Here is a 15,957-nt window from a genome sequence, read left to right as displayed (position 1 = left end):
TGTTGTATTTGTGTAGTAGAATAATGGTTGGGAAATGACCAAAATTCAACGGTCAAATCAACGTCAGAACCCAACATTGGTTAAACGTCGTCAAAAAACACGTTGTTTCAACGTTGTATTTGTGTTGTAGAATATTGGTTGGGAAATGACCAAAATTCAACGGTCAAATCAGCTTCATAACCCAACATTGGTTAAATGTCGTCAAAAACCACGTTATTTCAATGTTATATTTGTGTTGTAGAATATTGGTTGGGAAATGACCAAAATTCAACGGTCAAATCAACGTCAGAACCCAACATTGGTTAAATGTCGTCAAAAAGCATGTTGTTTCGATATTGTATTTGTGTAGTAGAATATTGGTTGGGAAATGATCAAATTCAATGGTCAAATCAATGTCAGAACCCGACATTGATTAAACGTCGTCAAAAAACATGTTGTTTAAACGTTGTATTTGTGTAGTACAATATAAGTTGGGAAATGACCAAAATTCAATGGTCAAATCAACGTCAGAACCCAACATTGATTAAACGTTGTCAAAAAGAATGTTGTATTTGTTTAGTAGAATATTGGTTGGGAAATGACCAAAATTCAACGGTCAAATCAACGTCAGAACCCAACATTGGTTAAACGTCGTCAAAAACACCTTGTTTCAACGTTGTATTTGTGTTGTAGAATATTATTTGGGAAATTACCAAATTTCAATGATCAAATCAACGTCAGAACCCAACATTGATTAAACGTTGTCAAAAAGAATGTTGTATTTGTGTAGTAGAATATTGGTTGGGAAATGACCAAAATTCAACGGTGAAATCAACTTCATAACCCAACATTAGTTAAACGTCGTCAAAAAACATGTTGCTTCAATGTTGTATTTGTGTAGTACAATATTAGTTGGGAAATGACCAAATTTCAATGGTCAAATCTACGTCAGAACCCAACATTGGTTAAATGTCGTCAAAAAACATGTTGTTTCAACGTTGTATTTGTGTTGTAGAATATTGGTTGGGAAATGGCCAAAATTCAACAGTCAAAGCAACTTCATAACCCAAAATTGGTTAAATGTCGTCAAAAAACACGTTATTTCAATGTTATATTTGTGTTGTAGAATATTGGTTGGGAAATGACCAAAATTCAACGGTCAAATCAACGTCAGAACCCAACATTGGTTAAATGTCGTCAAAAAGCATGTTGTTTCGATATTGTATTTGTGTAGTAGAATATTGGTTGGGAAATGACCAAATTCAATGGTCAAATCAACGTCAGAACCCGACATTGATTAAACGTCGTCAAAAAACATGTTGTTTAAACGTTGTATTTGTGTAGTACAATATTAGTTGGGAAATGACCAAAATTCAATGGTCAAATCAACGTCAGAACCCAACATTGATTAAACGTTGTCAAAAAGAATGTTGTATTTGTGTAGTAGAATATTGGTTGGGAAATGACCAAAATTCAACGGTCAAATCAACGTCAGAACCCGACATTGATTAAACGTCGTCAAAAAACATGTTGTTTAAACGTTGTATTTGTGTAGTACAATATTAGTTGGGAAATGACCAAAATTCAATGGTCAAATCAACATCAGAACCCAACATTGATTAAACGTTGTCAAAAAGAATCTTGTTTTTGTGTAGTAGAATATTGGTTGGGAAATGACCAAAATTCAACGGTCAAATCAACGTCAGAACCCAACATTGATTAAACGTCGTCAAAAACACGTTGTTTCAACGTTGTATTTGTGTTGTAGAATATTAGTTGGGAAATGACCAAATTTCAATGGTCAAATCAACGTCAGAACCCAACATTGGTTAAACGTAGTCAAAAAACACGTTGTTTCAACGTTGTATTTGTGTTGTAGAATATTGGTTGGGAAATGACCAAAATTCAACGGTCAAATCAACTTCATAACCCAACATTGGTTAAATGTCGTCAAAAAACACGTTATTTCATTGTTATATTTGTGTTGTAGAATATTGGTTGGGAAATGACCAAAATTCAACGGTCAAATCAACGTCAGAACCCAACATTGGTTAAATGTCGTCAAAAAGCATGTTGTTTCGATATTGTATTTGTGTAGTAGAATATTGGTTGGGAAATGACCAAATTCAATGGTCAAATCAACGTCAGAACCCGACATTGATTAAACGTCGTCAAAAAACATGTTGTTTAAACGTTGTATTTGTGTAGTACAATATTAGTTGGAAAATGACCAAAATTCAATGGTCAAATCAACGTCAGAACCCAACATTGATTAAACGTTGTCAAAAAGAATGTTGTATTTGTGTAGTAGAATATTGGTTGGGAAATGACCAAAATTCAACGGTCAAATCAACGTCAGAACCCAACATTGGTTAAACGTCGTCAAAAAACACGTTGTTTCAATGTTGTATTTGTGTTGTAGAATATTAGTTGGGAAATGACCAAATTTCAATGATCAAATCAACGTCAGAACCCAACATTGATTAAACGTTGTCAAAAAGAATGTTGTATTTGTGTAGTAGAATATTGGTTGGGAAATGACCAAAATTCAACGGTGAAATCAACTTCATAACCCAACATTGGTTAAATGTCGTCAAAAAACACGTTATTTCAATGTTATATTTGTGTTGTAGAATATTGGTTGGGAAATGACCAAAATTCAACGGTCAAATCAACGTCAGAACCCAACATTGGTTAAATGTCGTCAAAAAGCATGTTGTTTCGATATTGTATTTGTGTAGTAGAATATTGGTTGGGAAATGACCAAATTCAATGGTCAAATCAACGTCAGAACCCGACATTGATTAAACGTCGTCAAAAAACATGTTGTTTAAACGTTGTATTTGTGTAGTACAATATTAGTTGGGAAATGACCAAAATTCAATGGTCAAATCAACATCAGAACCCAACATTGATTAAACGTTGTCAAAAAGAATGTTGTTTTTGTGTAGTAGAATATTGGTTGGGAAATGACCAAAATTCAACGGTCAAATCAACGTCAGAACCCAACATTGGTTAAATGTCGTCAAAAAACACGTTGTTTCAACGTTGTATTTGTGTTGTAGAATATTAGTTGGGAAATGACCAAATTTCAATGGTCAAATCAACGTCAGAACCCAAAATTGGTTAAACGTAGTCAAAAACACGTTGTTTCAACGTTGTATTTGTGTTGTAGAATATTGGTTGGGAAATGACCAAAATTCAACGGTCAAATCAACTTCATAACCCAACATTGGTTAAATGTTGTCAAAAAACACGTTATTACAATGTTATATTTGTGTTGTAGAATATTGGTTGGGAAATTACCAAAATTCAACGGTCAAATCAACGTCAGAACTCGACATAGATTAAACATCGTCAAAAAGAATGTTGTATTTGTGTAGTTGAATATTGGTTGGGAAATGACCAAAATTCAATGATCAAATCAACGTCAAAACCCGACATTGATTAAACGTCGTCAAAAAGAATGTTGTATTTGTGTAGTAGAATATTGGTTGGGAAATGACCAAAATTCAATGGTTTAATCAACGTCAGAACCCAACATTGGTTAAAAGTCAGAACCCGACATTGATTAAACATTGTCAAAAAGCCTGTAGTTTCACGTATTTGTGTAGTAGAATATTGGTTGGGAAATGACCAAAATTCAATGGTCAAATCCACTTCAGAACCCAACATTGGTTAAACGTCATCAAACAGTATGTTGTTTCAATGTTGTATTTGTGTAGTAGAATATTGGTTGGAAAATACTCAAATTTAAATGGTTAATCAACGTTATAACCCAACATTGGTTAAATGTCGTCAAAAACACGTTATTTCGATGTTATATTTGTGTTGTAGAATATTGGTTGGGAAATGACCAAAATTCAACGGTCAAATCAACGTCAGAACCCGACATTGGTTAAACGTAGTCAAAAAGCACGTATTTGTGTAGTAGAATATTGGTTGGGAAATGACCAAAATTCAATGGTCAAATCCACTTCAGAACCCAACATTGGTTAAACGTCATCAAACAGTATGTTGTTTCAATGTTGTATTTGTGTAGTAGAATATTGGTTGGAAAATACTCAAATTTAAATGGTTAATCAACGTTATAACCCAACATTGGTTAAATGTCGTCAAAAAACACGTTATTTCAATGTTATATTTGTGTTGTAGAATATTGGTTGGGAAATGACTAAAATTCAACGATCAAATCAACGTCAGAACCCAACATTGGTTAAACGTCGTCAAAAAACACGTATTTGTGTAGTAGAATATTGGTTGGGAATTGACCAAAATTCAATGGTCAAATTAATGTCAGAACCCGACATTGGTTAGACGTCGTCAAAAAACATGTTGTTTCATTGTTGTATTTGTGTAGTACAATATTAGTTGGGAAATGACCAAAATTCAACGGTCAAATCAACGTCAGAACCCCGGGGAACGTACGTTATCAGTATCATGCAGTATCGTGTTTCCAAGCTACTACAAAATGTGCTCATTGTTGCAATTAATCCTGATTTCCTAATTTTTTTATTAAAAAAATGCACACATTGTTTTATTCATTTTTGTTTTGTAGGTTAGAATATTTTATATACTAGAGTTAATATTGCTGATCAATTTTAATTCATTATATTTATTGAGTTTACTTATTTTTCAGTATCAAATGGTTCAACTTTAAAAAAAAAATGCAATAATTTAAATAAAGATTTATTTTTTTCAACATTTCATGCAGACTGATGCAAATAAAAGAGTGATAATAAAGTTATTCTTTTTGTTGTAAGTTGATCTATATTTATTTTTCTTCAAAATGATACCATGTTATGCAGAGGCGTACTTATAACAATTTTACAGACAAACAGTGAAGGGAGGGTAGCCGTGGATGTCCTTCTATTTGCTACTTTACTGTGTCAAACATACATAAAATAAGTAGTACTGTACATTTAGTGTATTCACACACATTTACAGACAGTGTACGTCAGGTGCAATAATGCTGTGATGTGGATTCAGTAGTGGTGTGCAAAAATAGTAGCACTGTCTCAGTGATCATACTGGTCAGCTGGTAAAGAGATTAAAAAGGGCTGAAAAAAAATGTGTTCAGGATGGGACGAGGATTTTGCCACGTTTTAGTCCTAGAGGCAAGTCCCAAATACTATAGTGCACTGGTTGTCCAACGTTTTTTTCACTAGATACCACCTCAGTACCACCATAATGACCAACGTCAACATACAGTAGCGTAGTAGGCCCAAGTATTCATTAAAAGCAACTATTTTTTTTAATATTTTTGGCCACTATAGAATTACACACAGTTTTAACAGTAACACTATGTTTTATTATATGGAAATGAAACATAAACAATTATAATGAAATATAATTTTATTATAATTGAGCTAAAATGAGTTTGACACCACTGATGTTGATCATATCGGCTGTACATATTTTCGTTAGAAAAGAGAAGTGTTGGATACTTCTCTCATTGCCTTATTTGTGTTTGACTTTATTAAAATATTTGGTAAGCATTTTATTAAACAAAACCAGTTCCCTTTAAGTAATATAGAAATGTATCAAAGCTGTTTATCTATTTTATGGAGGAATGTTGTTCATCATAGAACTGGCACCCAATGTTGTTAAAAAGGTATGGATTTTGAATCGAGGATCGTTTTGAACAGTAACACTGTGTTTTAATATTTGAGAATAAAAAAAATCCTGGTATTTACATAATAAATAACATTTATTAATACATATTGCACTTCATAGTGCGTATGGGCGTTCTGAGAATGTAATCGTTACCCCCAAAAATCGAATCGAATCAACTCGAACCGTGTGGTGCGGAAAGCTTCACAGCCCTAGTACGCGGGCTGTAAATGACTTAATTAAATATTCAAACACAGTGTTACTGTTCAAACTGTGTGTAATGTTGCAGTGGACACAAATATTACATTTTTTAACCTTTGCCTCGTTTTTGAAGAATACTTGGGCCTACTACGCTACTGTATTTTAATGTTGGTCATTATGTGGTACTTGGTGAAAAAATTTTGGAAAGGCACTGTGCTACAAAACTATACAAAACTGGCAGCTGAGTTGATAGAATTTTACCGTAAAAATTTACAGTGTATTTTTACTGTAAATATAAAACTGCATTTTTTCAGTAAAATTCTGGCAACTTAAATACCGGATAAAACCGTAAAAACGACAACTGTAGATTTGTCCGTGTACTATTGTAAATAGCAAAACAGTACCACCGTTTTTTACAGTAAAAAACTGGAAGCTCAGTTGCCAACATTTTATGGTCATGTACAGTAAAATGCTGTAAAACCACAGTCAATTTCACAAATAATTTTTATAAAATTTCATAAAAATGATTTGTTTTTTTATGTACAAAGTAAAAAAATGTGTAGATTTTACAGTAAAAAACTGACAGGTCAGTCGCAAAAATGTTACCGTAAAATGTAGTGTTTTTTTCAGCATGTTACTGTAAAATGGAAAAAAACAGTACCACTGTTTTTCACGGTACAAAACTGGCAGCTCAGTTGATAGAATTTTACAGTGTTTTTTTACTGTAAATAGAAATCTGTATTTTTACAGTAAAATTCTGACAACTTAAATACCGGATTTTACCGTAAAAATGACAACTGTAGATTTTAACGTGTAATATTGTGAATAGTAAAACAGTACCACCGTTTTTTTACAGTAAAAAACTGACAGGTCGGTCGCAAAAATTTTACCGTAAAATGTACAGGTTCTTTTTCAGTATGTTACTGTAAATGGAAAAAAACAGTACCACTGTTTTTCACGATCCAAAACTGCCAGCTCAGTTGATAGAATTTTACTTTAAAATTTACAGTGTATTTTTACTGTAAATATAAAACTGAATTTAACAGTAAAATTCTGGCAACTTAAATACCGGATTTTACCGTAAAAAACGTGTACTATTGTGAATAGCAAAACAGTACCACCGTTTTTTACAGTAAAAAAACTGGCAGCTCAGTTGCCAGCATTTTATGGTCAAAAAACAGTGGTACTGTTTTTTCATGTACAGTAAAATGTTGTAAAAACACAGTAAATTTCACAAATATTTTTTATAAAATATCATAAAAATGTTTTTTTTTTAATGTACAATGTAAAAAAAACCTGACAGGTCAGTCGCAAAAATTTTACCGTAAAATTTACAGTGTTTTTTTCAGCATGTTACTGTAAATGGAAAAAACAGTACCACTGTTTTTCACGGTACAAAACTGGCAGCTCAGTTGATAGAATTTTACCGTAAAATTAATTGTAAATATAAAACTGCATTTTTTTCAGTAAAATTCTGGCAACTTAAATACCGGATAAAACCGTAAAAACGACAACTGTAGATTTGTCCGTGTACTATTGTAAATAGCAAAACAGTACCACCGTTTTTTACAGTAAAAAACTGGCAGCTCAGTTGCCAACATTTTATGGTCATGTACAGTAAAATGCTGTAAAACCACAGTCAATTTCACAAATAATTTTTATAAAATTTCATAAAAATGATTTGTTTTTTTATGTACAAAGTAAAAAAATGTGTAGATTTTACAGTAAAAAACTGACAGGTCAGTCGCAAAAATGTTACCGTAAAATGTAGTGTTTTTTTCAGCATGTTACTGTAAAATGGAAAAAAACAGTACCACTGTTTTTCACGGTACAAAACTGGCAGCTCAGTTGATAGAATTTTACAGTGTTTTTTTTACTGTAAATAGAAATCTGCATTTTTACAGTAAAATTCTGACAACTTAAATACCGGATTTTACCGTAAAAATGACAACTGTAGATTTTAACGTGTAATATTGTGAATAGTAAAACAGTACCACCGTTTTTTTACAGTAAAAAACTGACAGGTTGGTCGCAAAAATCTTACCGTAAAATGTACAGGTTCTTTTTCAGTATGTTACTGTAAATGGAAAAAAACAGTACCACTGTTTTTCACGATCCAAAACTGCCAGCTCAGTTGATAGAATTTTACTTTAAAATTTACAGTGTATTTTTACTGTAAGTATAAAACTGAATTTAACAGTAAAATTCTGGCAACTTAAATACCGGATTTTACCGTAAAAAACGTGTACTATTGTGAATAGCAAAACAGTACCACTGTTTTTTACAGTAAAAAACTGGCAGCTCAGTTGCCAGCATTTTATGGTCAAAAAACAGTGGTACTGTTTTTTCATGTACAGTAAAATGTTGTAAAAACACAGTAAATTTCACAAATAATTTTTATAAAATTTCATAAAAATGTTTTGTTTTTTTATGTACAATGTAAACAAAATTGTAGATTTTACAGTAAAAAACTGACAGGTCAGTCGCAAAAAGTTTACCGTAAAATTAACAGGTTTTTTTTTCAGTATGTTACTGTAAATGGGAAAAAAACAGTACCACTGTTTTTCACCGTACAAAACTGGCAGCTCAGTTGATAACATTTTACCATAAAATTCACTGTAAATATAAAACTGCATTTTTACAGTAATATTCGGGCAACTTAAATACCGGATTTTACCGTAAAAACGACAACTGTAGATTTTACCGAATAGTAATGTAATCAATGTAAAAAAATGTTTAGATTTTACAGTAAAAAAACTGACAGGTCAGTCGCAAAAATTTTACCATAAAATGTACAGTGTTTTTTTCAGCATGTTACTGTGAAATGGAAAAAAAACAGTACCACTGTTTTTCACGGAACAAAACTGGCAGCTCAGTTGATGGAATTTTACAGTGTTTTTTTTTTACTGTAAATATAAAACTGCATTTTTACAGTAAAATTCTGGCAACTTAGCTGCCGGATTTTACAGTATAAACGACAACTGTAGATTTCACCGTGTACTATTGTGAATAGCAACACAGTACCACCGTTTTTTTTACAGTAAAAAACTGGCAGCTCAGTTGCCAGCATTTTATGGTCAAAAAACAGTGGTACTGTTTTTTCATGTACAGTAAAATGCTGTAAAAAAAACCCACAGTAAATTTCACAAACCATTTTTATAAAATTTCATAACATTGATTTTTTTTATGTAAACAAATCTAAGATGTAAAAAAATTTGTAGATTTTACAGTAAAAAACTGACAAGTCAGTCGCAAAAATGTTACTGTAAATGGTGTGTTTTTTTCACCATCTTACTGTAAAATGGTACACAATTGGCAGCTCAGTTGATAGAATTTTACAGTGTTTTTTTTACTGTAAATATAAAACTGCATTTTTACAGTAAAATTCTGACAACTTAAATACCGTATTTTACCGTAAAAATGATAACTGTAGATTTTACCGTGTACTATTGTGAACAGCAAAACAGTACCACCGTTTTTTTACAGTAAAAAACTGGCAGCTCAGTTGCCAGCATTTTATGGTCAAAAAACAGTGGTACTATTTTTTTCATGTAAAGTAAAATGCTCTTCTTCAAAATTATTAGTTTTTTTATGTACTATGTAAAAAATTATTTTAGATTTTACAGTAAAAAAACTGAAAGGTCAGTCGCAAAAATTTTACCGTAAAATGTACAGTGTTTATTTTCAGCATGTTACTGTAAATGGAAAAAAAATGGTACCACTGATTTTCACGGTACAGAACTGGCAGCTCAGTTGATAGCATTTTACCGTAAAAAAATTTACAGTGTAATTTTACTGTAAATATAAAACTGCATCAGTCAACTCATTGGTGTTAATTTTCAATATATCAAGATAACAAAATTATAACAAAAAAATGATTTATGTAGTTTGATCATTTTCCTCGACTGGTGCACTAACATCATGTGGTTTATTTTGTACATATGTAGCAACATCTACAAATATACAAATAATTGCTATCTAGTGGACACATTTAGAACAGCAGTTTCTTTCATTCAAAAATTTCAGGTTCATTTTCATACTTAGCAAATGAAGCGCTAGCTGTTCAAAGTCGTCATCAACTGATGACGTCTCTGCGCTGCTGACTTAGAGCCACTCAAGATGATCCCCTGCTGGCCCCACTATGGACTGGACTCTTACACTATTAACTAGATCCTCTATGGACTGGACTCTCACACTATTAACTAGATCCACTCGACATCCATCCACATCTGCGGTCCCTTCCAAGGTTTCTCATTGTATCCGACTGGGTTGAATTTTTTCTTGCCCTGATGTGGGATCTGAGCCGAGGATGTCGTTGTGGGTTGTGCAGCCCTTTGAGACACTTGTGATTTAGGGCTATATAAATAAACTTTGATTGATTGAAACTCATCTTGCGGGCCGGATGAAACCTGTTCGCGGGCCTGATCCGGCCCTCGGACCGTGCGTTTGACACCCCTGCATTAGTGCCAAAAGGCTTCTTGTCGATAGGTAGTGGGGCTGAGGCGGCGAATGAGATCTACTTAATGTCATCACGAGGTCATGCGAGTGTCCTCACCATCTGAGTCGGCGTCGTCACTGCACACGCTCAGTCGCTCCGCGTTCCCCTGGATGTATTTGTTGTACAGTTTGATCCGTAAGGCCCAGCTCAAGTCCGGCTGCCTGACCGTGTTCTTCAGCCTCCGTCGGGCATTCGCGAACCAGTTGGACACCTGAGTGGACACGGCTAAGTGAAGACACGGCAAAGATTGTGCTGGTTTTATCTCCCCGGGCCACGGTCTCACCTGTACCAGCGTCATGTGGGAGCCCAGCGCCAACAGCACCTTCTCGGTCTTGGTGGGGTACGGGTTGTCCCTGTGTTTGTACAGCCAGTGTTTCAGCGGACGGGCCATGTCCTGCAGCACCTGTCGCTTGTGGCGGACTTTGACCCCACCCAGGCGAGACCTGGAGGAGGTTCCGACAATAACCATATGCATGCAACATAATCCCGGAGAAGAAACATGACAGTGTAAAGAAAGTTCAGGTTCTGTTATTCCAAAAGAAAATGAGCATACCCATATTTCCTGTATTTCAGAGGGTTCTCTGTGGTCTCCTGGTACTGGAGCAGGTCCACGTTCTGCGCGCCTGATAGACAATTCAGCCTAGTCCTCTGTTCATCCTGTCGGTTGTCTTCCAAATAAGGAAAAGTCTCAGACGTCATCCCAGCGACCGTGTTCATCGTCTCTTGACAGGTGCATCAGCAGTTTTCCAGAAGTAAAATGACGCAGTGGTCTCCCATCCTAGGGACATTGACGTACAAATGACAGGAAGTTGGTGAAAACGCTGAATAGTCCTTGGTCTTTCCTCTGGAAAACGAAGACCGTCTTGTCAGTCCCTTGTGAGAGGAGTCTGAAAACCAGGAGGACGTCATCTGGTTTTGTTTGGAGAGTTCAAATAACCTGCGTCTCCACCGCCCACTGGCCCTCCCACCGGCCAATCCCCCGTCCTCCGAGGAGTTCTGTGAGGGAACCCTTGCAAAGATATGCAAAGTATTGCACGGCAAACGTGGTTCTTAAGATTCTTGTTCGACATGATCTCACATTTTCTACACGAGGCGTACGAGTCTCGGTGCGGTTGAACCCGAGAATCGTGTCAGCAAATACCGTGGCGTGTTTCACCAGGGGGGTATTCGGGAGCGGGACGGGTGTAATTACAAGTTTCCTAATAAGAGGGAGAAACCACCAAGCCGTGCCACGTGCTGTGCATCGAATACTGGATTTCGGAACAAATTGGGCCGTAGTTATGTCAATAGCAGGGCTGGAAAATAACCCTGATTTTGTTCATTTTGTGCTTGTTTTGTGTACGCAATTTAGGAACCGTGGCTCTTTTGCACTGTCGGCAATCTCTAGAGAAATGGCACAATGTGTGGATTTTTGAGAACATTTAAGCCGTTTCCATCAAGTGGCACATACAATGTTGTTTCAGTGCGGTTTGGAACAGGAAACCCTGACATGGCTCGTGTTAGGCTTGATGCTGATAGCTGTGTAAACAGTGCCATGTGACACACTGTAACCTGCCTGTAACTTATAATAATTTACAATAAGTTAATAACATTATGCATCTTTTGCTATTTCTTCTTGAAATGTGTATGTAATTGTATGAAGGAGACAGTGGGCCTGAAGCATGTATATATGCACACGCATACATACATACATACATATATATATACATATGAATATGTATATATGTGTGTGTATATATATACAGTATATATATATATATACACACATATATACATATGAATGTGTATATATGTCTGTTTGTGTATATATATATATATATATATATATATATATATATATATATATATATATATATATATATATGTACATATATATATACACACACATATATACACACACACACATATATATACACATGTTGTACCGTGAAAAACAGTGGTACTGTTTTTTCCATTAACAGTAACATGCTGAAAAAAACACTGTAAATTTTACGGTAACATTTTTGCGACTGACCTGTCAGTTTTTTTTTACTGTAAAATCTGCAATTTTTTTTACATTGTACATAAAAAAAATAAAAAAAATAATGAAATGTTATAAAAAATATTTGTGAAATGTACTGTGTTTTTACAGCATTTTATTGTACATGAAAAAACAGTACCACTGTTTTTTGACCATAAAATGCTGGCAACTGAGCTGCCAGTTTTTTTTACTGTAAAAAACGATGGTACTGTTTTGCTATTCACAATAGTACACGTTTTTTTACGGTAAAATCCGGTATTTAAGTTGCCAGACTTTTACTGTTAAATTCAGTTTTATATTTACAATAAAAATACACTGTAAATTTTAAAGTAAAATTCTATCAACTGAGCTGGCAGTTTTGGATTGTGAAAAACAGTGGTACTGTTTTTTTCCATTTACAGTAACATACTGAAAAAGAACCTATACATTTTACAGTAAAATTTTTGCGACTGACCTGTCAGTTTTTTACTGTAAAAAAAACGGTGGTACTGTTTTGCTATATATATATATATATATATATATATATATATATGTATGTGTGTGTGTGTGTGTGTGTGTGTGTATATATATGTATATATGTGTGTGTTTGTTTGTGCATATCAATTTGTGTTTATGTATGTGAGTGTATATATATATATGTGTGTGTGTATATATATATATATATATATATGTGTGTATAAATGTGTGTATATATATGTGTGTATATAGATGTGTGTATATATGTGTATATATATATATGTATATGTATATATGTATATATATATGTATATGTATATATGTATATATATATATATATATATGTATATATATATATATGTGTGTATATATGTATATATATATATATATATATATGTATGTATATATATATGTATATATATATATATGTGTGTATATATATGTATATATATATATATATATATATATATATATATATATATATATATATATATATATATATATATATATATATATATATATCATACTTGCCAACCCTCCCGAATTTTCCGGGAGACTCCCGAATTTCAGTGCCTCTCCCGAAAATCTCCCGGGACAACCATTCCCCCGAATTTATCCCGATTTTCAGCCGGACTTAAGACACGCCCCCTCCAGGTCTGTGCGGACCTGAGTGAGGACAGCCTGTCGTCACGTCCGCTCTTTACTTCATTCTTCAGAACCGACTCCCACACTTGCCGTCAGGGTGCGCAATACAACGTAAACCGTTACTTTTTGGTTGGCCAACGGTTTAAAAAGTAACCACAGAACATTATACCGTATAGTGTTCTGTGGTTACTTTTTGGTTGGCTAACGGTTTACGTTGTATTGCGCACCCTGACGGTAAGTGTGGGAGTCGGTTCTGAAGTATGAAGTAAAGAGACGCAACTTCATCACCTCGCCTGGTTATTGACTCCAACCCAGTATATTACGCTGCCCATACCTATGCTCCTTCAAAGGCTGTGCTACTGGCTGCAAAGCATTGCACTTTCAAATACAACAATGAGTAGAGGAGTGTTATGTGTGTAGTGTAAATAAATGAACACTGAAATTCAAGTATTTATTTTATTTATATGCATACCTGCCAACTACTCCGGTTTTCCCGTAATTAGTACGGTTTTCATCAACCTATTCCGGGTTACGGTTGCAGTGATAAAAAATACGGTTTTTCATTAATTAATTTTTTTTTTTTTTTTTTAAAGTTTTATTCACGAAATCTCGTAACAACAATGACAATCGACACTGCTTCCCGTAACTTCCTATCGAGCCATTCTGAATGCCATGCGCGAGGCTATTTATAGCACCGCTGCCAAGCACGAGGCACCAGTTGCCATTGTTTCCAAACGAGTGAACGATCATGGAATCAGCCGAAGAAAAATCGCAAACGAGTCTTAAACCGAAAACAAAACTGCAGTCATTCCGTGAAGAATATTCAAAAGCCTATCCGGGAATAATTATCCGTTCCAAAAAGGGTGAAAACTACGTGAATTGCACCTTGTGCAGACAAGATTTTTCGATCGGACACGGAGGAATTAGCGATGTAAAAGACCACGTTGGGACAAAAAAACACAAGTCTAATGCCGTTGCTAGCGATACAAGTGGAAAACTTTCAACGTTTTTCGTCGCCCAAACAGATTCTTTGGATGTGATAAATGCCGAAGTTTTATTTACGGAGGCAATAATTGAGCAAACAAAAAGGTAATGACACCAATGTTATCTATTGGAATTGTTTAGTACTGTTATACTGTTAAAAGTGTTTATACTATTTATGCTTTCAAGTCCAAGTTGAAGAAATCTTGTTAAATGTTGACAGCATAACTACCAAAATACAGAAGTATGTCCTTAATATTTTTGCAGTGCTATTTCTGTTGAAAAGTTCAAATGATTACATTAGAGATGTGATGTGCCACTTTTCAAGTGTCTGATGGCTTAAATTAATTTTCATTAATTTTTCATATTTTGAATTCTTTTGAAAGGCTTACAAAAAAACTACATTTGAATTGTAATTCCATGCTATTGACAGGACTATTAATTTTAATGAAGTTAGCTTACCATGTTTACAGTATAATAATTGTGATAGAAATGTTTTACAATTGAACAAGGCAGTAGATTATACAAGCTTGGACAGAAAGTTAATAATGACACCAATTTTTTTTTTAATGGAATTGTTTAGTACTGTTTTACCATTTGTTTACTGTAAAACGTGTTTATACTGTTTATACTTTCAATTAACACATTGAAGTCTTGTGAAAAGTTGACAGGATAACTGGCATTAACTGTCAAAATAATTTCAAACTATTGAAGTTACCTTACAGAATAAACATGTCAATCAACCCATATGATTTTTGCTGTAATATTTTTGTTTTGAAAAGTCACTGTGACTGATAGAAAAGTGATGGTTTTAGCAACATTTTAACCTGTCTGAATGCTAATAAGTATTTATTTTAATTATATATATATGTGTATATATATATATATAAGAAATACTTGAATTTAAGTGAATTCTAGCTATAAATATACTCCTCCCCCTTAACCCCTCCCCCTGGCCCCGTCCACCCATTGTAATTTTGAAGAATTCATCCGAATGTGCATGAACTATTTCTGTTCAATATTATTAGAAATGTCACATCTTAAATGTTCAAATATTAACTGTCAGTTTACTGTACTGTGCCAACTGTACTACTAAATGAGTGCGTATTTTCTATTGTTTCATTGAAAATCAAACAGCAAAGTCCATTTGGCCGTCATCCGTTTTAATTATGAAACACAATTGTGTCAAAGTCATGATTTTTTTTTCCATGCTTGAAATAAGAAATGATTACTTGAAAAAAGCAGTTTTATACTTGTGAGTGTTGATGACACAACTTTGCAACACTTGATAGTCTAGTTTCAAGCATTTTTTACTCAATATAGGTCATCAAATCTCAGCAACAAGCTGTAATATCTTACAGAGATCATTCAGGATCAAAACCCTTAAAACAAGTAAAACACTCTAACATACAATCTGCTTAGTGAGAATAATTATCTTATCAAACAGAAAATAAGCAAATATAACCCTTATTTGAGATATTTAATCTTACTTAGATTTCAGTTTTTGCAGTGCATAGGGATGATACTCGAAACCGGTTTTCCCGCTTGTTCGATAAGAAAAGAA

At 33.9% G+C, this 15,957-nt stretch overlaps 1 protein-coding gene across 1 annotated transcript in view; it reads right to left on the bottom strand.

Annotated features, from left to right (window-relative positions):
• The window catches only part of LOC133575081 (homeobox protein Mohawk-like), a 53,010-nt gene extending 42,020 nt beyond the window's left edge, over positions 1 to 10,990 (bottom strand). The window contains exons 1-3 of the mRNA XM_061927546.1: positions 10,845 to 10,990; positions 10,575 to 10,734; positions 10,349 to 10,502 (exon numbers count right to left, since the gene is read on the bottom strand). Coding sequence (XP_061783530.1) covers positions 10,349 to 10,502; positions 10,575 to 10,734; positions 10,845 to 10,990 — 460 coding nt within the window. The remainder of the gene's footprint in view (positions 1 to 10,348; positions 10,503 to 10,574; positions 10,735 to 10,844) is intronic.
• Between the last annotated feature and the right edge of the window lie 4,967 nt (positions 10,991 to 15,957).

Source organism: Nerophis lumbriciformis, linkage group LG03 (assembly GCF_033978685.3).
Source record: "Nerophis lumbriciformis linkage group LG03, RoL_Nlum_v2.1, whole genome shotgun sequence".
In the NCBI taxonomy this organism is placed as follows: Eukaryota; Metazoa; Chordata; class Actinopteri; order Syngnathiformes; family Syngnathidae; genus Nerophis; species Nerophis lumbriciformis.
This window is presented reverse-complemented; position numbering and strand designations above follow the sequence as displayed.